General features: G+C 45.6%; 1 protein-coding gene across 1 annotated transcript in view; it reads right to left on the bottom strand.

Annotated features, from left to right (window-relative positions):
- The window catches only part of LOC124018643 (ATP-binding cassette sub-family C member 12-like), a 159,864-nt gene that overhangs the window by 7,901 nt on the left and 126,740 nt on the right, over positions 1–25,223 (bottom strand). The window contains 6 exon segments of the mRNA XM_046333982.1: positions 2,062–2,227; positions 9,834–10,023; positions 11,069–11,158; positions 17,827–18,016; positions 21,479–21,616; positions 22,266–22,492. Coding sequence (XP_046189938.1) covers positions 2,062–2,227; positions 9,834–10,023; positions 11,069–11,158; positions 17,827–18,016; positions 21,479–21,616; positions 22,266–22,492 — 1,001 coding nt within the window.

Here is a 25,223-nt window from a genome sequence, read left to right as displayed (position 1 = left end):
GTTGACAGAGAGGTCATACCTGGACCCAGTCAGATAGAGACACAGTAATACAGGTTGACAGAGAGGTCATACCTGGACCCAGTCAGATAGAGACACAGTAATACAGGCTGACAGAGAGGTCATACCTGGACCCAGTCAGGTAGAGACACATACAGGCTGACATAGAGGTCATACCTGGAGAAACTAGTCCTGGACCCAGTCAGATAGAGACACAGTAATACAGGCTGACAGAGAGGTCATACCTGGACCCAGTCAGATAGAGACACAGTAATACAGACTGACAGAGAGGTCATACCTGGACCCAGTCAGATAGAGACACAGTAATACAGGCTGACAGAGAGGTCATACCTGGACCCAGTCAGATAGAGACACAGTAATACAGGCTGACAGAGAGGTCATACCTGGACCCAGTCAGATAGAGACACAGTAATACAGGCTGACAGAGAGCTCATACCTGGACCCAGTCAGATAGAGACACAGTAATACAGGCTGACAGAGAGGTCATACCTGGACCCAGTCAGGTAGAGACACAGTAATACAGGCTGACAGAGAGGTCATACCTGGACCCAGTCAGATAGAGACACAGTAATACAGGCTGACAGAGAGGTCACACCTGGACCCAGTCAGATAGAGACACAGTAATACAGGCTGACAGAGAGGTCACACCTGGACCCAGTCAGGTAGAGACACAGTAATACAGGCTGACAGAGAGGTCATACCTGGACCCAGTCAGATAGAGACACAGTAATACAGGCTGACAGAGAGGTCATACCTGGACCCAGTCAGGTAGAGACACAGTAATACAGGCTGACAGAGAGGTCATACCTGGACCCAGTCAGATAGAGACACAGTAATACAGGCTGACAGAGAGGTCATACCTGGACCCAGTCAGATAGAGACACAGTAATACAGGCTGACAGAGAGGTCATACCTGGACCCAGTCAGATAGAGACACAGTAATACAGGCTGACAGAGAGGTCACACCTGGACCCAGTCAGATAGAGACACAGTAATACAGGCTGACAGAGAGGTCATACCTGGACCCAGTCAGGTAGAGACACAGTAATACAGGCTGACAGAGATGTCATACCTGGACCCAGTCAGATAGAGACACAGTAATACAGGCTGACAGAGAGGTCACACCTGGACCCAGTCAGATAGAGACACAGTAATACAGGCTGACAGAGAGGTCACACCTGGACCCAGTCAGATAGAGACACAGTAATACAGGCTGACAGAGAGGTCATACCTGGACCCAGTCAGGTAGAGACACAGTAATACAGGCTGACAGAGATGTCATACCTGGACCCAGTCAGATAGAGACACAGTAATACAGGCTGACAGAGAGGTCATACCTGGACCCAGTCAGATAGAGACACAGTAATACAGGCTGACAGAGATGTCATACCTGGACCCAGTCAGTAGAGACACAGTAATACAGGCTGACAGAGACATACCTGGACCCAGTCAGATAGAGGACAGTTGTAAACGACCTGTGCTGCAGTTATTTCAAGATGCCCGATGTTCCAACAATCTGTTTCTGTCTGTTTCTATAGGTGACTAGTGTACTGTGTAGACAGTGGTATTACCTGGTCTATGCAGTCTGTTTTTATAGGTGACTAGTGTACTGTGTATACAGTGGTATTACCTGGTCTATGCAGTCTGTTTCTATAGGTGACTAGTGTACTGTGTAGACAGTGGTATTACCTGGTCTATGCAGTCTGTTTCTATAGGTGACTAGTGTACTGTGTAGACAGTGGTATTACCTGGTCTATGCAGTCTGTTTCTATAGGTGACTAGTGTACTGTGTAGACAGTGGTATTACCTGGTCTATGCAGTCTGTTTCTATAGGTGACTAGTGTACTGTGTAGACAGTGGTATTACCTGGTCTATGCAGTCTGTTTCTATAGGTGACTAGTGTACTGTGTAGACAGTGGTATTACCTGGTCTATGCAGTCTGTTTCTATAGGTGACTAGTGTACTGTGTAGACAGTGGTATTACCTGGTCTATGCAGTCTGTTTCTATAGGTGACTAGTGTACTGTGTAGACAGTGGTATTACCTGACAGTGCCGATGAATAGGACAGGGTCCTGGGGTTTATGACTGATATACAGTTTACTGCGGAGGTCCTCCAGGCCGATAGCACTGGTGTCCACCCCATCTATGAAGATCGTCCCAGCAGCTGGTTCCACCAGGCGGAACAGGGCCACTCCTAAAGAAGACTTCCCTGTTGGGTGACATATAATATCCAGGTTATATACAACACATCCAGGTTATATACAACACATCCAGGTTAAATACAGGTTATATACAACACATCCAGGTTAAATACAGTTTATATACAACACATCCAGGTTATATACAACACATCCAGGTTATATACAACACATCCAGGTTAAATACAGGTTATATAAAACACATCCAGGTTATATACTACACATCCAGGTTATATACAACACATCCAGGTTAAATACAGGTTATATACAACACATCCAGGTTATATACAACACATCCAGTTTAAATACAGTTTATATACAACACATCCAGGTTATATACAACACATACAGGTTAAATACAGGTTATATACAACACATCCAGGTTATATACAACACATCCAGGTTAAATACAGGTTATATACAACACATCCAGGTTATATACAATATATCCAGGTTATATACAGTACATACAGGTTATATACAGTACATACAGGTTATACACAACACATCCAGGTTATATACAGTACATACAGGTTATATACAACACATCCAGGTTATATACAGTACATACGGGTTATATACAACACATCCAGGTTATATACAACACATCCAGGTTATATACAACACATCCAGGTTAAATACAGTTTATATACAACACATCCAGGTTATATACTACACATCCAGGTTAAATACAGTTTATATACAACACATCCAGGTTAAATACAGTTTACATACAACACATCCAGGTTATATACAACACATCCAGGTTAAATACAGTTTATATACAACACATCCAGGTTATATACAACACATCCAGGTTAAATACAGTTTATATACAACACATCCAGGTTATATACAGTTTATATACAACACATCCAGGTTAAATACAGTTTATATACAACACATCCAGGTTATATACAGTACATATAGGTTATATACAATACATCCAGGTTATATACAATACATCCAGGTTAAATACAGTTTATATACAACACATCCAGGTTATATACAATACATCCAGGTTAAATACAGTTTATATACAACACATCCAGGTTATATACAATACATCCAGGTTAAATACAGTTTATATACAACACATCCAGGTTATAGACTATACATCCAGGTTATATACAACACATCCAGGTTATATACAACACATCCAGGTTATATACAACACATCCAGGTTGTATACTACACATTCAGGTTATAAACAACACATCCAGGTTATATACAACACATCCAGGTTATATACAACACATCCAGGTTATATACAATACACCCAGGTTATAGACTATACATCCAGGTTAAATACAGTTTATATACAACACATCCAGGTTATAGACTATACATCCAGGTTATATACAACACATCCAGGTTATGTACAACACATGCAGGTTATATACAACACATACAGGTTATATACAATACATCCAGGTTATATACAATACATCCAGGTTATATACAACACATTCAGGTTATATACAATACATCCAGGTTATGTACAACACATCCAGGTTATATAGTACGCATCCATGTTATTTACAACACACCCAGGTTATATACAACACATCCAGGTCACATCCAGGTTATATACAACACATCCAGGTTATATACAACACATCCAGGTTATACACAACACATCCAGGTTATATACAACACATCCAGGTTATATACAACACATCAAGATCACATCCAGGTTATATACAACACATCCAGGTTATATACAACACATCCAGGTTATATACAACACATCAAGGTCACATCCAGGTTATATACAACACATCCAGGTTATATACAACACATCCAGGTCACATCCAGGATAAATACAGTTTACATACAACACATCCAGGTTATATACAACACATCCAGGTTAAATACAGTTTATACACAACACATCCAGGTTATATACAACACATCAAGGTCACATCCAGGTTATATACAACACATCCAGGTTATATACAACACATTCAGGTCACATCCAGGTTATATACAACACATCCAGGTTATATACTACACATCCAGGTTATATACAACCCATCCAGGTTATATACAATACATCCAGGTTATATACAATACATCCAGGTTAAATACAGTTTATATACAACACATCCAGGTTATATACAATACATCCAGGTTAAATACAGTTTATATACAACAATACATCCAGGTTATATACAATACATCCAGGTTAAATACAGTTTATATACAACACATCCAGGTTATTACAATTACATACAGGTTAAATACAGGTTATATACAAAACACCCAGGTTTATAGACTATACATCCAGGTTAAATACAGTTTATATACAACACATCCAGTTTATAGACTATACATCCAGGTTATATACAACACATCCAGGTTATATACAACACATCCAGGTTATATACAACACATCCAGTTTATAGACTATACATCCAGGTTATATACAACACATCCAGTTTATAGACTATACATCCAGGTTATATACAACACATCCAGTTTATATACAACACATCCAGGTTATATACAATACGCCCAGGATATAGACTATACATCCAGGTTAAATACAGTTTATATACAACACATCCAGGTTATAGACTATACATCCAGGTTATATACAACACATCCAGGTTATATACAACACATAAAGGTTATATACAACACATCCAGGTTGTATACTACACATTCAGGTTATAAACAGTACCTCCAGGTTATATACTACACATCCAGTTTATATACAACACATCCAGGTTATATACAACACATCCAGGTTATGTACAACACATGCAGGTTATATACAACACATACAGGTTATATACAATACATCCAGGTTATATACAACACATCCAGGTTATATACAACACATTCAGGTTATATACAATACATCCAGGTTATGTACAACACATCCAGGTTATATAGTACGCATCCATGTTATTTACAACACACCCAGGTTATATACAACACATCCAGGTCACATCCAGGTTATATACAACACATCCAGGTTATATACAACACATCCAGGTTATACACAACACATCCACATCCAGGTTATATACGACACATCCAGGTTATATACAACACATCAAGATCACATCCAGGTTATATACAACACATCCAGGTTATATACAACACATCCAGGTTATATACAACACATCCAGGTTAAATACAGTTTATACACAACACATCCAGGTTATATACAACACATCAAGGTCACATCCAGGTTATATACAACACATCCAGGTTATATACTACACATCCAGGTCACATCCAGGTTATATACAACACATCCAGGTTATATACTACACATCCAGGTTATATACAACACATCCAGGTTATATACAACACATACAGGTTATATACAACACATACAGGTCACATCCAGGTTATATAAAACACATCCAGGTTATATACAGTACACCCAGGTCATATCCAGGTTATATACAACACATCCAGGTCACATCCAGGTTATATACAACACATTGAGTTTATATACAGTACATCCAGGTCACATCAAGGTTATATACAACACATACAGGTTATATACAACACATCCAGGTCACATCCAGGTTATATACAACACATCCAGGTCACATCCAGGTTATATACAGTACATCCAGGTTATATACAGTACATCCAGGTCATATACAATACATCCAGGTCACATCCAGGTTATATACAACACATCCAGGTCACAACCAGGTTATATACAACACATCCAGGTCACATCCAGGTTATATACAACACATCCAGGTCAAATCCAGGTTATATACAACACATCCAGGTTATATACAGTACATCCAGGTCACATCCAGTTTATATACAACACATACAGGTTATATACAACACATCCAGGTTATATACAACACATCCAGGTTATATACAACACATCCAGGTTATATACAACACATCCAGGTTATATACAACACATCCAGGTCACATCCAGGTTAAATACAGTTTACATACAACACATCCAGGTTATATACAACACATCCAGGTTACATACAGTACATCCAGGTCACATCCAGGTTATATACAACACATCCAGGTTAAATACAACACATCCAGGTTAAATACAACACATCCAGGTTATATACAACACATCCAGGTTATATACAACACATCCAGGTTATATACAACACATCCATGTTATATACAACACATCCAGGTTATATACAACACATCCATGTTATATACAACACATCCAGGTCACATCCAGGTTATATACAACACATCCATGTTATATACAACACATCCAGGTTATATACAACACATCCATGTTATATACAACACATCCAGGTCACATCCAGTTTATATACAACACATCCAGGTTATATACAACACATCCAGGTTATATACAACACATCCAGGTTATATACAACACATCCATGTTATATACAACACATCCAGGTCACATCCAGGTTATATACAACACATCCATGTTATATACAACACATCCAGGTCACATCCAGGTTAAATACAACACATCCAGGTCACATCCAGGTTAAATACAACACATCCAGGTCATATCCAGGTTATATACAGCTGCTGTCTCAGTATTGACACATTGTTCTAGATACACATCCAGGTCACATCCAGGTTATTTACAACACATCCAGGTCACATCTAGGTTATATACAACACATCCAGGTCACATCTAGGTTATATACAACACATCTAGATTATATACAACACATCCAGGTCATATCCAGGTTATATACAGTACATCCAGGTTATATACAACACATGCAGGTTATATACAACACATCCAGGTTATATACTACACATCCATGTTATTTACAACACACCCAGGTCACATCCCAGGGTATATACAACACATACAGGTCACATCCAGGTTAAATACAACACATCCAGGTCACATCCAGGTTAAATACAACACATCCAGGTCATATCCAGGTTATATACAACACATCCAGGTTATATACAACACATCCAGGTTATATACAACACATCCAGGTCATATCCAGGTTATATACAACACATCCAGGTTATATACTACACATCCATGTTATATACAACACATCCAGGTCACATCCAGGTTATATACAACACATCCAGGTTAAATACAGTACATCCAGTTCACATCCAGGTTAAATACAACACATCCACGTCACATCCAGGTTAAATACAACACATCCACGTCATATCCAGGTTATACACAGCTGCTGTCTCAGTATTGACACATTGTTCTAGATACACATCCAGGTCACATCCAGGTTATTTACAACACATCCAGGTCACATCTAGGTTATATACAACACATCCAGGTCACATCTAGGTTATATACAGTACATCCAGGTCATATCCAGGTTAAATACAACACATCCAGGTCATATCCAGGTTATATACAGCTGCTGTCTCAGTATTGACACATTGTTCTAGATACACATCCAGGTCACATCCAGGTTACATACAACACATCCATGTCACATGCATGTCACATCCAGGTCACATCCAGGTCACATCCAGGTTATATACAACACATCCAGGTCACAGCCAGGTTGTATACAGTACATCCAGGTCACATCTAGGTTATATACAGTACATCCAGGTCACATCCAGGTTATATACAGTACATCCAGGTTATATACAGTACATCCAGGTTATATACAACACATCCAGGTTATATACCACACATCCAGGTCACATCCAGGTTATATACAGTACATCCAGGTTATATACAGTACATCCAGGTTATATACAACACATCCAGGTTATATACCACACATCCAGGTCACATCCAGGTTATATACAGTACATCCAGGTTATATACAACACATCCAGGTTATATACAAGGTCACATCCAGGTTATATACAACACATCCAGGTCACATCCAGGTCACATCCAGGTTATATACAGTACATCCAGGTCATATACAACACATCCAGGTCACATCCAGGTTATAAACAACACATCCAGGTTATATACAGTACATCCAGGTTATATACAACACATCCAGGTCACATCCAGATTATATACAGTACATCCAGGTTATATACAACACATCCAGGTCACACCAGAAGATAAAACAAAGACAACAACCTGATGCCTGACGATTGACAAACACTTCTTGTATATTCTTCATCAATCTACACACATTACCCCATAACGAAAAAGCTAAAACAGGTTTTTAGAAATACATAAGTATTCAGAACCTTTTCTATGAGACTCAAAATTGAGCTCAGGTGCATCCTGTTTCTACAACTTGATTGGAGTCCACCTGTGGTAAATTCAATTGATTGGACATGATTTGGAAATACACACACCTGTCTATGTAAGGTCACACTGCTGACAGTGCATGTCAGAGCAAAACCAATCCATGAGGTCGAAGGAATTGTTCGTAGAGCTCCGAGATTTTGTCAAGGCACAGATCTGGGGAAGGGTACCAACAAAATGTTTGCAGCATTGAAGGTCCTCAAGAACACAGTGGCCTCCATCATTCTAAAATGGAAGAAGTTTGGAACCACCAAGACTCTTCCTAGAGCTATACCACCCGGCCAAACTGACCAATCCGGAGAGAAGGGCCTTGGTCAGAGGGGTGACCAAGAACCCAATGGTCACTCTGACAGAGCTCCAGAGTTCCACTGCGGAGAAGGGAGAACCTTCCAGAAGGACAACCATCTCTGCAGCACTCCACCAATCAGGCCTTTATGGTAGAGTAGCCAGACGGAAGCCAGTCCTCTGTAAATCATGACAGCCCACTTGGATTTTGCCAAAAGGCACCTAAAGGACTCTGACCATGAGAAAAAGATTCTCTGGTCTGATGAAACTAAGATTGAACTCTTTGGTCTGAATGCCAAGCGTTATGTCTGGAGGAAAGCCAATACCATCCCTACGGTGAAGCATGGTGGCGGCAGCATCATGCTGTGGGGATGTTTTTCAGCTGCAGGGACTGGGAGATGATTCAGTGACGCTACCCATTCTACCAGACAGAGTTTGAGAGGATCTGCAGAAAACAAGGGAGAAACTCCCCAAATACAGGTCTGCCAAGCTTGTTAGTGTCATGTAATCGCTGCCAAAGGTGCTTTAACACAGTACTGAGTAAAGGGTCTGAATACTTATGTAAATGTCATATTTCAGTTATTTACATTTTATTTCAGTGTTTTACTATTAATACATTTGCAAAAATGTCTAAAAACCTGTTTTTGCTTTGGAATTATGGAGCATTGTGATGTCATTATGGAGTATTGTGATGTCATTATGGAGTATTGTGATGTCATTATGGAGCATTGTGATGTCATTATGGAGCATTGTGATGTCATTATGGAGTATTGTGATGTCATTATGGAGCATTGTGATGTCATTATGGAGTATTGTGATGTCATTATGGAGCATTGTGATGTCATTATGGAGGATTGTGTGTAGATTGGTCAAGGGAAAAAAACTATTGAATCCATTTTAGAATAAGTTTGTAATGTAACAAAATGTGATCTGAATACTTTCCAAATGCCACACAATATATCACAATGACAATGTTCACTGTGGTGTTTCATGTTAGCATTACGACAGTGAGTAGGTGGTCTAAACTGAGGTCTTACCGGTGTGAAATACACTTAGCCACCAGCAGCAGGCATAGACACAAACAACTCTGACAATGAGTTGGACTGAGGTCTTACCAGAGCCTGTCCTCCCCACGATGCCCAGCTTCTCCCTGGGCTGGATGTTGAGCTGGAGTCCATCGAGCACGATGGGAGTGTTCGCTCTGTACCTCATCGTATAGTCCTTAAAGGAGATGGCCCCTTTATGAGGCCAACCCTCTGGGATGAGGGCGTCTTTAACTCTCCTGGGCGCCTCAGAGACACAACCCTGGACAGAAACATGGACTCCTCAGAGACACAACCCTGGACAGAAACATGGACACCTCAGAGACACAACCCTGGACAGAAACATGGACACCTCAGAGACACAACCCTGGACAGAAACATGGACACCTTAGAGACACAACCCTGGACAGAAACATGGACACCTCAGAGACACAACCCTGGACAGAAACATGGACATCTCAGAGACACAACCCTGGACAGAAACATGGACACCTCAGAGACACAACCCTGGACAGAAACATGGACACCTCAGAGACACAACCCTGGACAGAAACATGGAAACCTCAGAGACACAACCCTGGACAGAAACATGGACACCTCAGAGACACAACCCTGGACAGAAACATGGACACCTCAGAGACACAACCCTGGACAGAAACATGGACACCTTAGAGACACAACCCTGGACAGAAACATGGACACCTCAGAGACACAACCCTGGACAGAAACATGGAAACCTCAGAGACACAACCCTGGACAGAAACATGGACATCTTCAGAAAATGGACACAACCCCTGGACAGAAAAATGGACTACCTCAGAGACACAACCCTGGACAGAAACATGGATATCTCAGAGACACAACCCTGGACAGAAACATGGACACCTCAGAGACACAACCCTGGACAGAAACATGGACATCTCAGAGACACAACCCTGGACAGAAACATGGACTCCGCAGGGACACAACCCTGGACAGAAACATGGACACCTCAGAGACACAACCCTGGCCAGAAACATGGACCCTTCAGAGACACAACCCTGGACAGAAACATGGACACCTCAGAGACACAACCCTGGACAGAAACATGGACACCTCAGAGACACAACCCTGGACAGAAACATGGACATCTCAGAGACACAACCCTGGACAGAAACATGGACATCTCAGAGACACAACCCTGGACAGAAACATGGACACCTCAGAGACACAACCCTGGACAGGTGAATAGTAGTGTATTAAAAGGTCATGAAGACGGTAAGACATTATTTGTGTATTTGAGAGATAGAAAGTGTTGACGTTCTCACCTCGATGTACTCCTGTAGTCTCTCCACTGACAGGAACTTGGCCTCCAGCTCCGTAGACAGCCTTACCACGTACTGGAGCATACCTGTCAACTGGACAACAGATAACACAAAACACAGGCAACAAACTCCATCACAACTGGTCATCTGACAACTCTTAACTGTAGGTTTACTGTTAGAACACGAGGGGGCAGCATTGAGTCATATTGATCACTGGTAGGCCTGAAACTCTCCTGTACTGTATGGAGTATTAGACTCTACCTGTATGGTGTATTAGACTCTACCTGTATGGTGTATTAGACTCTACCTGTATGGTGTATTAGACTCTACCTGTATGGAGTATTAGACTCTACCTGTATGGAGTATTAGACTCTTCCTGTATGGAGTATTAGACTCTACCTGTATGGTGTATTAGACTCTACATTAGACTCTACCTGTATGGTGTATTAGACTCTACATTAGACTCTACCTGTATGGAGTATTAGACTCTACTTGTATGGTATGGAGTATTAGACTCTTCCTGTATGGAGTATTAGACTCGTCCTGTATGGAGTATTAGACTCTACATTAGACTCTACCTGTATGGAGTATTAGACTCTTCCTGTATGGTGTATTAGACTCTACCTGTATGGAGTATTAGACTCTACCTGTATGGAGTATTAGACTCTACCTGTATGGAGTATTAGACTCTTCCTGTATGGAGTATTAGACTCTACCTGTATGGTGAGGATAAAGTGATCTCTTTCATTATACTCTACCTGTATGGTGTATTAGACTCTACATTAGACTCTACCTGTATGGAGTATTAGACTCTTCCTGTATGGAGTATTAGACTCTACCTGTATGGAGTATTAGACTCTACCTGTATGGAGTATTAGACTCTTCCTGTATGGAGTATTAGACTCTTCCTGTATGGAGTATTAGACTCTACCTGTATGGAGTATTAGACTCTACCTGTATGGAGTATTAGACTCTTCCTGTATGGAGTATTAGACTCTTCCTGTATGGAGTATTAGACTCTACCTGTATGGAGTATTAGACTCTACCTGTATGGAATATTAGACTCTACCTGTATGGAGTATTAGACTCTACCTGTATGGAGTATTAGACTCTACCTGTATGGAGTATTAGACTCTACCTGTATGGAGTATTAGACTCTACCTGTATGGTGTATTAGACTCTACCTGTATGGTGTGGACACCTCAGAGACACAACCCTGGCCAGAAACATGGACACTTCAGAGACAAGTCTTCCGGTTCCGGTTGGAGCGAGTGGTCGCATCTGCACTTCGCTCCCGCGGGTAGTATAACTTTTTCATTATATTTCATTATAGCACAACGGTTTGATTTGTCTAATCTTAGCAATTTCTTCTCAGCTAGCTACATAGCCGTCTTTGTATCAAAGATAATTGCGTAATTATCGTATTTCATTTCCTAACGTAGTCTTCACTAGCCAGCTAGCTAACGTCCACTGATTAGCTGCACTGGAGAAACTATTACACTCAACTGAACGACTTGATTAGTGTAGTGTTAGCTAGCTACATAGCTGTCTTTGCTGTCTTCGTATCATCGTATCCAAGATAATTGTGTTGTTTAGGTTTAGAGTGTGTAGTCTTAGAGTGATTATCTTAATTTACCGAGGTTAGCTAGCCAGCTATTTGTCGTCCTTAACGTAGGTGACTCTGCTAGCTAGCCAACGCTAGCCAACGTCTACTGAATAGAACTTCCGCACTCAACAACCCGGTCGCATTCACAGGTAGTATCACATTTTCACTTCATTATAGTACAACGGTTTGATTTGTTTGATCGTAGCTAGCTACATAGCTAGCTACATAGCATCTTTGTATCAAAGATAATTGTGTAGTCTAGAGCGATTTTCTAGGTTCGCTAGCCAGCTATTGTCGTTCTTTTAACCAACGTAACGTAAACAACACTGCTAGCTAGCCAGCTAGCCCCGAATAGCAACACTGCAGAAACTATTACACTCAACGGAACGACTTGATTAGTGTAGTGTCAACAACGCACCCACTGCCAGCTGGCCTACTTCAGCAGTACTGTATCATTTTAATCATTTTAGTCAATAAGATTCTTGCTACGTAGCTTAACTTTCTGAACATTCGAGACGTGTAGTCCACTTGTCATTCCAATCTCCTTTGCATTAGCGTAGCCTCTTCTGTAGCCTGCCAACAATGTGTCTGTTTATCCCTGTTCTCTCCTCTCTGCACAGAGCATACAAACGCTCCACACCGCGTGGCCGCGGCCACCCTACTCTGGTGGTCCCAGCGCGCACGACCCACGTGGAGTTCCAGGTCTCCGGTAGCCTCTGGAACTGCCAATCTGCGGTCAACAAGGCAGAGTTCATCTCAGCCTATGCCTCCCTCCAGTCCCTCGACTTCTTGGCACTGACGGAAACATGGATCACCACAGACAACACTGCTACTCCTACTGCTCTCTCTTCGTCCGCCCACGTGTTCTCGCACACCCCGAGAGCGTCTGGTCAGCGGGGTGGTGGCACCGGGATCCTCATCTCTCCCAAGTGGTCATTCTCTCTTTCTCCCCTTACCCATCTGTCTATCGCCTCCTTTGAATTCCATGCTGTCACAGTTACTAGCCCTTTCAAGCTTAACATCCTTATCATTTATCGCCCTCCAGGTTCCCTCGGAGAGTTCATCAATGAGCTTGATGCCTTGATAAGCTCCTTTCCTGAGGACGGCTCACCTCTCACAGTTCTGGGCGACTTTAACCTCCCCACGTCTACCTTTGACTCTTTCCTCTCTGCCTCCTTCTTTCCACTCCTCTCCTCTTTTGACCTCACCCTCTCACCTTCCCCCCTACTCACAAGGCAGGCAATACGCTCGACCTCATCTTTACTAGATGCTGTTCTTCCACTAACCTCATTGCAACTCCCCTCCAAGTCTCCGACCACTGCCTTGTATCCTTTTCCCTCTCGCTCTCATCCAACACCTCCCACACTGCCCCTACTCGGATGGTATCGCGCCGTCCCAACCTTCGCTCTCTCTCCCCCGCTACTCTCTCCTCTTCCATCCTATCATCTCTTCCCTCCGCTCAAACCTTCTCCCACCTATCTCCTGATTCTGCCTCCTCAACCCTCCTCTCCTCCCTCTCTGCATCCCTTGACTCTCTATGTCCCCTATCCTCCAGGCCGGCTCGGTCCTCCCCTCCCGCTCCGTGGCTCGATGACTCATTGCGAGCTCACAGAACAGGGCTCCGGGCAGCCGAGCGGAAATGGAGGAAAACTCGCCTCCCTGCGGACCTGGCATCCTTTCACTCCCTCCTCTCTACATTTTTCCTCCTCTGTCTCTGCTGCTAAAGCCACTTTCTACCACGCTAAATTCCAAGCATCTGCCTCTAACCCTAGGAAGCTCTTTGCCACCTTCTCCTCCCTCCTGAATCCTCCCCCCCCTCCTCCCTCTCTGCAGATGACTTCGTCAACCATTTTGAAAAGAAGGTCGACGACATCCGATCCTCGTTTGCTAAGTCAAACGACACCGCTGGTTCTGCTCACTCTGCCCTACCCTGTGCTCTGACCTCTTTCTCCCTCTCTCTCCAGATGAAATCTCGCGTCTTGTGACGGCCGGCCGCCCAACAACCTGCCCGCTTGACCCTATCCCCTCCTCTCTTCTCCAGACCATTTCCGGAGACCTTCTCCCTTACCTCACCTCGCTCATCAACTCATCCCTGACCGCTGGCTACGTCCCTTCCGTCTTCAAGAGAGCGAGAGTTGCACCCCTTCTGAAAAAACCTACACTCGATCCCTCCGATGTCAACAATTACAGACCAGTATCCCTTCTTTCTTTTCTCTCCAAAACTCTTGAACGTGCCGTCCTTGGCCAGCTCTCCCGCTATCTCTCTCTGAATGACCTTCTTGATCCAAATCAGTCAGGTTTCAAGACTAGTCATTCAACTGAGACTGCTCTCCTCTGTATCACGGAGGTGCTCCGCACTGCTAAAGCTAACTCTCTCTCTCTGCTCTCATCCTTCTAGATCTATCGGCTGCCTTCGATACTGTGAACCATCAGATCCTCCTCTCCACCCTCTCCGAGTTGGGCATCTCCGGTGCGGCCCACGCTTGGATTGCGTCCTACCTGACAGGTCGCTCCTACCAGGTGAGGTGGCGAGAATCTGTCTCCTCACCACGCGCTCTCACCACTGGTGTCCCCCAGGGCTCTGTTCTTGGCCCTCTCCTATTCTCGCTATACACCAAGTCACTTGGCTCTGTCATAACCTCACATGGTCTCTCTTATCATTGCTATGCAGACGACACACAATTAATCTTCTCCTTTCCCCCTTCTGATGACCAGGTGGCGAATCGCATCTCTGCATGTCTGGCAGACATATCAGTGTGGATGACGGATCACCACCTCAAGCTGAACCTCGGCAAGACGGAGCTGCTCTTCCTCCCGGGGAAGGACTGCCCGTTCCATGATCTCGCCATCACGGTTGACAACTCCATTGTGTCCTCCTCCCAGAGCGCCAAGAACCTTGGCGTGATCCTGGACAACACCCTGTCGTTCTCAACCAACATCAAGGCGGTGGCCCGTTCCTGTAGGTTCATGCTCTACAACATCCGCAGAAACGACCCTGCCTCACACAGGAAGCGGCACAGGTCCTAATCCAGGCACTTGTCATCTCCCGTCTGGATTACTGCAACTCGCTGTTGGCTGGGCTCCCTGCCTGTGCCATTAAACCCTTCAACTCATCCAGAACGCCGCAGCCCGTCTGGTGTTCAACCTTCCCAAGTTCTCTCACGTCACCCCGCTCCTCCGTTCTCTCCACTGGCTTCCAGTTGAAGCTCGCATCCGCTACAAGACCATGGTGCTTGCCTACGGAGCTGTGAGGGAACGGCCCTCAGTACCTCCAGGCTCTGATCAGGCCCTACACCCAAACAAGGGCACTGCGTTCATCCACCTCTGGCCTGCTCGCCTCCCTACCACTGAGGAAGTACAGCTCCCGCTCTGCCCAGTCAAAACTGTTCGCTGCCCTGGCCCCCCAATGGTGGAACAAACTCCCTCACGACGCCAGGACAGCGGAGTCAATCACCACCTTCCGGAGACACCTGAAACCCCACCTCTTTAAGGAATACCTAGGATAGGATAAGTAATCCCTCTCACCCCCCCTTAAGTTTTAGATGCACTATTGTAAAGTGACTGTTCCACTGGATGTCATAAGGTGAATGCACCAATTTGTAAGTCGCTCTGGATAAGAGCGTCTGCTAAATGACTACCTGTATGGTGTATTAGACTCTAACTGCACAGTGTATTAGACTCTAACTGCACAGTGTATTAGACTCTACCTGCACGGTGTATTAGACTCTACCTGTATGGTGTATTAGACTCTACCTGTACAGTGTATTAGACTCTACCTGTACAGTGTATTAGACTCTACCTGTACAGTGTATTAGACTCTACCTGTATGGTGTATTAGACTCTACCTGTATGGTGTATTAGACTCTACCTGTACAGTGTATTAGACTCTACCTGTACAGTGTATTAGACTCTACCTGTACAGTGTATTAGACTCTACCTGTATGGTGTATTAGACTCTACATTAGACTCTACCTGTACAGTGTATTAGACTCTACCTGTATGGTGTATTAGACTCTACCTGTACAGTGTATTAGACTCTACCTGTACAGTGTATTAGACTCTAACTGCACAGTGTATTAGACTAACTGCACAGTGTATTAGACTCTACCTGTACAGTGTATTAGACTCTACCTGCACGGTGTATTAGACTCTACCTGCACGGTGTATTAGACTCTACCTGCACGGTGTATTAGACTCTACCTGCACAGTGTATTAGACTCTACCTGCACAGTGTATTAGACTCTACCTGTACGGTGTATTAGACTCTACCTGTATGGTGTATTAGACTCTACCTGTACAGTGTATTAGACTCTAACTGCACAGTGTATTAGACTCTACCTGTACAGTGTATTAGACTCTAACTGCACAGTGTATTAGACTCTAACTGCACAGTGTATTAGACTCTACCTGTACAGTGTATTAGACTCTAACTGCACAGTGTATTAGACTCTAACTGCACAGTGTATTAGACTCTACCTGTATGGTGTATTAGACTCTACATTAGACTCTACCTGTATGGTGTATTAGACTCTAACTGCACAGTGTATTAGACTCTAACTGCACAGTGTATTAGACTCTACCTGCACGGTGTATTAGACTCTACCTGCACAGTGTATTAGACTCTACCTGTATGGTGTATTAGACTCTACCTGTACAGTGTATTAGACTCTACCTGCACAGTGTATTAGACTCTACCTGTATGGTGTATTAGACTCTAACTGCACAGTGTATTAGACTCTACCTGCACAGTGTATTAGACTCTACCTGTATGGTGTATTAGACTCTACCTGTACAGTGTATTAGACTCTACCTGTACAGTGTATTAGACTCTACCTGTATGGTGTATTAGACTCTACCTGCACAGTGTATTAGACTCTACCTGCACAGTGTATTAGACTCTACCTGCACAGTGTATTAGACTCTACCTGCACAGTGTATTAGACTCTACCTGTATGGTGTATTAGACTCTACCTGTACAGTGTATTAGACTCTACCTGCACAGTGTATTAGACTCTACCTGTATGGTGTATTAGACTCTAACTGCACAGTGTATTAGACTCTACCTGCACAGTGTATTAGACTCTACCTGTATGGTGTATTAGACTCTACCTGTATGGTGTATTAGACTCTACCTGCACAGTGTATTAGACTCTACCTGTATGGTGTATGACAGCGCCAGGCCCTTCATAGCAGGGCTGATGGTATCAGGAGAACTGAGCACCACGAACAGAGCCACCAGCAGAGTGACTGAGGCAGACAGAAAGTCCAGCCAGAAGGACAGCCAGCGTGTCCCACAGTTAAACAACAGGAAGTGGTTGGAGTTGTTGTCGCTCATCTCCTTAAATCTGGAGAACAATGCACAACGGTGTTGACTGTCATTATTTTTAATCTTCATTTATTTGAGTTATTTCCCCAGTTGATGAAACCATGGTCAGACCAAGTTATTTCTCCAGTAGATGAAACCATGGTCAGACCAAGTTATTTCCCAAAGTAGATGGAACCCTGGTCAGACCAAGTTATTTCCCAAGGTAGATGAAACCATGGTCAGACCAAGTTATTTCCCCCAGGTAGAGGAAACCCTGGTCAGACCAAGTTATTTCCCCAGGTAGATGAAACCATGGTCAGACCAAGTTATTTCCCCAGGTAGAGGACACCCTGGTCAGACCAAGTTATTTCCCCCAGGTAGAGGAAACCCTGGTCAGACCAAGTTATTTTCCCCAGGTAGAGGAAACCATGGTCAGACCAAGTTATTTCCCCAGTAGAGGACACCATGGTCAGACCAAGTTATTTCCCCAGGTAGAGGACACCCTGGTCAGACCAAGTTATTTCCCCCAGGTAGAGGAAACCCTGGTCAGACCAAGTTATTTTCCCCAGGTAGAGGAAACCATGGTCAGACCAAGTTATTTCCCCAGTAGAGGACACCATGGTCAGACCAAGTTATTTCCCCAGGTAGAGGACACCATGGTCAGACCAAGTTATTTCCCCAGGTAGATGAAACCATGGTCAGACCAAGTTATTTCCCCAGGTAGAGGACACCCTGGTCAGACCAAGTTATTTCCCCCAGGTAGAGGACACCCTGGTCAGACCAAGTTATTTCCCCAGGTAGAGGAAACCCTGGTCAGACCAAGTTATTTCCCCAGGTTGAGGAAACCCTGGTCAGACCAAGTTATTTCCCAAGGTATAGGCAATCATATGTATGTTTTAACTAGCATCTGTCTGCATTGTTGGAATGATAATATGTACACTGAGGAGAACAAGTATTTGATACACTGCCGATTTTGCAGCTTTTCCTACTTACAAAGCATGTAGAGGTCTGTAGTTTTTATCATAGGTACACTTCAACTGTGAGAGACGGAATACAAAACAAAAATCCAGAAAATCACATTGTGTGATTTTTAAGTAATTAATTTGCATTTTATTGCATGACATAAGTATTTGATCAACCACCAACTAGTAAAAATTCCGGCTCTCACAGACCTGTTAGTTTTCTTTAAGAAACCTTCCTGTTCTCCACTCATTACCTGTATTAACTGCACCTGTTTGAACTCGTTACCTATAAAAGACACCTGTCCACACACTCAATCAAACAGACTCCAACCTCTCCACAATGGCCAAGACCAGAGAGCTGTGTAAGGACATCAGGGATAAAATTGTAGACCTGCACAAGGCTGTGATGGGCTACAGGACAATAGGCAAGCAGCTTGGTGAGAAGGCAACAACTGTTGGTGCAATTATTAGAAAATGGAAGAAGTTCAAGATGACGGTCAATCACCCTCGGTCTGGGGCTCCATGCAAGATCTCACCTCGTGGGGCATCAATGATCATGAGGAAGGTGAGGGATCAGCCCAGAACTACACGGCAGGACCTGGTCAATGACCTGAAGAGAGCTGGGACCACAGTCTCAAAGAAAATCATTAGTAACACACTACGCCGTCATGGATTAAAATCCTGCAGCGCACGCAAGGTTCCCCTGCTCAAGCCAGCGCATGTCCAGGCCCGTCTGAAGTTTGCCAATGACCATCTGGATGATCCAGAGGAGGAATGGGAGAAGGTCATGTGGTCTGATGAGTCAAAAATAGAGCTTTTTGGTCAAAACCACTCGCCGTGTTTGGAGGAAGAAGAAGGATGAGTACAACCCCAAGAACACCATCCCAACCGTGAAGCATGGAGGTGGAAACATCGTTCTTTGGGGATGCTTTTCTGCAAAGGGGACATTACGACTGTACCGTATTGAGGGGAGGATGGATGGGGCCATGTATCGCAAGATCTTGGCCAACAACCTCCCTCCCTCAGTAAGAGCATTGAAGATCGTCGTGGCTGGGTCTTCTAGCATGACAACGACCCGAAACACATAGCCAGGGCAACTAAGGAGTGGCTCCGTAAGAAGCATCTCAAGGTCCTGGAGTCTCTCAGACCTGAACCCAATGAGAAAATCTTTGGAGGGAGCTGAAAGTCCGTATTGCCCAGCGACAGCCCCAAAACCTGAAGGATCTGGAGAAGGTCAGTATGGAGGAGTGGGCCAAAAGCCCTGCTTCAGTGTGTACAAACCTGGTCAAGAACTACAGGAAACGTATTATCTCTGTAATTGCAAACAAAGGTTTCTGTACCAAATATTAAGTTCTGCTTTTCTGATGTATCAAATACTTATGTCATGCAATAAAATGCAAATTAATTACTTAAAAATCATGCAATGTGATTTTCTGGATTTTTGTTTTAGATTCCGTCTCTCACACTTGAAGTGTACCTATGATACAAATTACAGACCTCTAAATGCTTTGTAAGTAGGAAAACCTGCAAAATCGACAGTCCTTCAAAAACTTGTTTTAACTAGGATCTGTCTGCATTGTTGGAATGTATGTTTTAACTAGGATCTGTCTGCATTGTTGGAATGTATGTTTTAACTAGGATCTGTCTGCATTGTTGGAATGTATGTTTTAACTAGGATCTGTCTGCATTGTTGGAATGTATGTTTTAACTAGGATCTGTCTGCATTGTTGGAATGTATGTTTTAACTAGGATCTGTCTGCATTGTTGGAATGATAATATGTGATATAATATGTATATTTATTTTAGAGTCAGGGTAAGGGTTAGTGTCAGGGTTAGGGTTAGGGTTAGGGTCAGGGTAATGGTTAGGGTCAGGGTCAGGGTTAGTGTCAGGGTTAGGGTTAGGGTCAGGGTAATGGTTAGGGTCAGGGTCAGGGTTAGTGTCAGGGTTAGGGTCAGGGTCAGGGTTAGTGTCAGGGTTAGGGTCAGGGTCAGGGTTAGGGTCAGGGTCAGGGTCAAGGTCAGGGTTAAGGTCAGGGTCAGGGTCAGGGTCAGGATTAGGGTCAGGGTTAGGGTTAAGGTCAGGGTCAGGATTAGGGTCAGGGTTAGGGTCAGGGTCAGGGTCAGGGTCAGGGTCAGGGTCAGGATTAGGGTCAGGGTTAGGGTTAAGGTCAGGGTCAGGGTCAGGATTAGGGTCAGGGTTAAGGTCAGGATTAGGGTCAGGGTCAGGATTAGGGTCAGGATTAGGGTCAGGGTCAGGATTAGGGTCAGGATTAGGGTCAGGGTTAGGGTCAGGGTCAGGGTTAGGGTCAGGGTCAGGGTCAGGGTTAAGGTCAGGGTCAGGATTAGGGTCAGGATTAGGGTCAGGGTCAGGATTAGGGTCAGGGTCAGGGTCAGGGTCAGGATTAGGGTCAGGATTAGGGTCAGGGTTAGGGTCAGGGTCAGGGTTAGGGTCAGGGTCAGGGTCAGGGTTAAGGTCAGGGTCAGGGTCAGGGTCAGTGTCAGGGTTAGGGTCAGGGTCAGGGTTAGGAGACATGTCTTACTGCTGGATGTACTGCTCTCTCTTGTTGTAGGCGTGGATGGTAGTGAGGCCCTGGATGGTGGAGGTGGTCAGGGAGATCCAGGGGGAACGACTCACGTTCTCCATCCTCTTCATCTCTCTGATGCTCCTCTGGAATATACTGTGGAGATATCACACAGGACTCAGAACACACAGGACTCAGAACACAGGACTCAGAACACAGCACACAGGACTCAGAACACATAACACAGGACTCACAACACACAGGACTCAGAACACAACACACAGGACTCAGAACACACAGGACTCAGAACACACCACACAGGAGTCAGAACACACCACACAGGACTCAGAACACACCACACCGGACTCAGAACACATAGGACTCAGAACACACCACACAGGACTCAGAACACACCACACAGGACTCAGAACACACCATACAGGACTCAGAACACACCATACAGGACTCAGAACACACCATACAGGACTCAGGACTCAGAACACACCATACAGGACTCAGGACTCAGAACACAACACACAGGACTCAGAACACAACACACAGGACTCAGAACACAACACACAGGACTCAGAACACAACACACAGGACTGTATGACCAAACTGACAGTATGTCACACTAGAGTATGAGTGTGAAGATGCCGGTTGACTCACTAGAGTATGAGTGTAAAGATGCCAGTTGACTCACTAGAGTATGAGTGTGAAGATGCCGGTTGACTCACTAGAGTATGAGTGGAAAGATGCCGGTTGACTCACTAGAGTATGAGTGGAAAGATGCCGGTTGACTCACTAGAGTATGAGTGTAAAGATGGCTCCCAGCAGCGTGATGGCGATGAGTAGGGGAGGGAACACGGCCGAGATGGTGACGATGGTGTAGGTGACCATCAGGCTGAACTGTAGGAAGTTCTCCATGTTGAAGGGCAGCATGGTGTCCACCTCATCCTGGTCCTTGGAAAAACGGTTCACCATACGTCCCGTTGGGGTGGTGTCAAAGAAACTCATGGGGCTGTTCAGGATCTACGACACAGACAGGACCCAGGGGATAGGGTTAGGGTGATGAGAGGACAGGACCCAGGGGATAGGGTTAGGGTGATGAGAGGACAGGACCCAGGGGATAGGGTTAGGGTGATGAGAGGACAGGACCCAGGGGATAGGGTTAGGGTGATGAGAGGACAGGACCCGGGGGATAGGTTTAGGGTGATGAGAGGACAGGACCCAGGGGATAGGGTTAGGGTGATGAGTGGACAGGACCCAGGGGATGCCAGTTAGGGTGATGAGAGGACAGGACCCAGGAGATAGGGTTAGGGTGATGAGAGGACAGGACCCAGGGGATAGGGTTAGGGTGATGAGAGGACAGGACCCGGGGGATAGGTTTAGGGTGATGAGAGGACAGGACCCAGGGGATAGGGTTAGGGTGATGAGAGGACAGGACCCAGGGGATAGGGTTAGGGTGATGAGAGGACAGGACCCAGGGGATAGGGTTAGGGTGATGAGAGGACAGGACCCAGGGGATAGGGTTAGGGTGATGAGAGGACAGGACCCAGGGGATAGGGTTAGGGTGATGAGAGGACAGGACCCAGGGGATAGGGTTAGGGTGATGAGAAGACAGGACCCAGGGGTTAGGGTTAGGGTGATGAGAGGACAGGACCCGGGGGATAGGTTTAGGGTGATGAGAGGACAGGACCCAGGGGATAGGGTTAGGGTGATGAGAGGACAGGACCCAGGGGATAGGGTTAGGGTGATGAGGACAGGACCCAGGGGATAGGGTTAGGGTGATGAGAGGACAGGACCCAGGGGATAGGGTTAGGGTGATGAGAGGACAGGACCCAGGGGATAGGGTTAGGGTGATGAGAGGACAGGACCCAGGGGATAGGGTTAGGGTGATGAGAAGACAGGACCCAGGGGTTAGGGTTAGGGTGATGAGAGGACAGGACCCAGGGGAGGGTTAGGGTGATGAGAGGACAGGACCCAGGGGATGGGGTGATGAGAGGACAGGACCCAGGGGATAGGGTTAGGGTGATGAGAGGACAGGACCCAGGGGATAGGGTTAGGGTGATGAGAGACAGGACCCAGGGGATAGGGTAGAGAGGACAGGACCCAGGGGATAGGGTTAGGGTGATGAGAGGACAGGACCCAGGGGATAGGGTGATGAGAGGACAGGACCCAGGGGATAGGGTTAGGGTGATGAGAGGACAGGACCCAGGGGTTAGGGTGATGAGAGGACAGGACCCAGGGGATAGGGTTAGGGTGATGAGAGGACAGGACCCAGGGGATAGGGTGATGAGAGGACAGGACCCAGGGGATAGGGTTAGGGTGATGAGAGGACAGGACCCAGGGGATAGGGATAGGGTGATGAGGGACAGGACCCAGGGGATGGGGTGATGAGAGGACAGGACCCAGGGGATAGGGTTAGGGTGATGAGAGGACAGGACCCAGGGGATAGGGATAGGGTGATGAGAGGACAGGACCCAGGGGATGGGGTGATGAGAGGACAGGACCCAGGGGATAGGGTTAGGGTGATGAGAGGACAGGACCCAGGGGATAGGGTTAGGGTGATGAGAGGACAGGACCCAGGGGATAGGGTTAGGGTGATGAGAGGACAGGACCCAGGGGTTAGGGTTAGGGTGATGAGAGGACAGGACCCAGGGGATAGGGTTAGGGTGATGAGAGGACAGGACCCAGGGGATAGGGTTAGGGTGATGAGAGGACAGGACCCAGGGGATAGGGTTAGGGTGATGAGAGGACAGGACCCAGGGGATAGGGTTAGGGTGATGAGAGGACAGGACCCAGGGGATAGGGTTAGGGTGATGAGAGGACAGGACTCAGGGGATAGGGTTAGGGTGATGAGAGGACAGGACCCAGGGGTTAGGGTGATGAGAGAACAGGACCCAGGGGATAGGGTTAGGGTGATGAGAAGACAGGACCCAGGGGTTAGGGTTAGGGTGATGAGAGGACAGGACCCAGGGGTTAGGGTGATGAGAGGACAGGACCCAGGGGATAGGGTTAGGGTGATGAGAGGACAGGACCCAGGGGTTAGGGTGATGAGAGGACAGGACCCAGGGGATAGGGTTAGGGTGATGAGAGGACAGGACCCAGGGGTTAGGGTGATGAGAGGACAGGACCCAGGGGATAGGGTTAGGGTGATGAGAGGACAGGACCCAGGGGTTAGGGTTAGGGTGATGAGAGGACAGGACCCAGGGGATGGGGTGATGAGAGGACAGGACCCAGGGGTTAGGGTGATGAGAGGACCCAGGGGATAGGGTTAGGGTGATGAGAGGACAGGACCCAGGGGATAGGGTTAGGGTGATGAGAGGACAGGACCCAGGGGTTAGGGTTAGGGTGATGAGAGGACAGGACCCAGGGGATAGGGTTAGGGTGATGAGAAGACAGGACCCAGGGGTTAGGGTTAGGGTGATGAGAGGACAGGACCCGGGGGATAGGTTTAGGGTGATGAGAGGACAGGACCCAGGGGATAGGGTTAGGGTGATGAGAGGACAGGACCCAGGGGATAGGGTTAGGGTGATGAGGACAGGACCCAGGGGATAGGGTTAGGGTGATGAGAGGACAGGACCCAGGGGATAGGGTTAGGGTGATGAGAGGACAGGACCCAGGGGATAGGGTTAGGGTGATGAGAGGACAGGACCCAGGGGATAGGGTTAGGGTGATGAGAAGACAGGACCCAGGGGTTAGGGTTAGGGTGATGAGAGGACAGGACCCAGGGGTTAGGGTTAGGGTGATGAGAGGACAG

The sequence above is a fragment of the Oncorhynchus gorbuscha genome, unplaced genomic scaffold, assembly GCF_021184085.1.
Source record: "Oncorhynchus gorbuscha isolate QuinsamMale2020 ecotype Even-year unplaced genomic scaffold, OgorEven_v1.0 Un_scaffold_553, whole genome shotgun sequence".
NCBI classification, from domain to species: domain Eukaryota; kingdom Metazoa; phylum Chordata; class Actinopteri; order Salmoniformes; family Salmonidae; genus Oncorhynchus; species Oncorhynchus gorbuscha.
The sequence above is the reverse complement of the archived record's forward strand: the minus strand, read 5'-3'. Positions and strand labels throughout refer to the sequence as shown.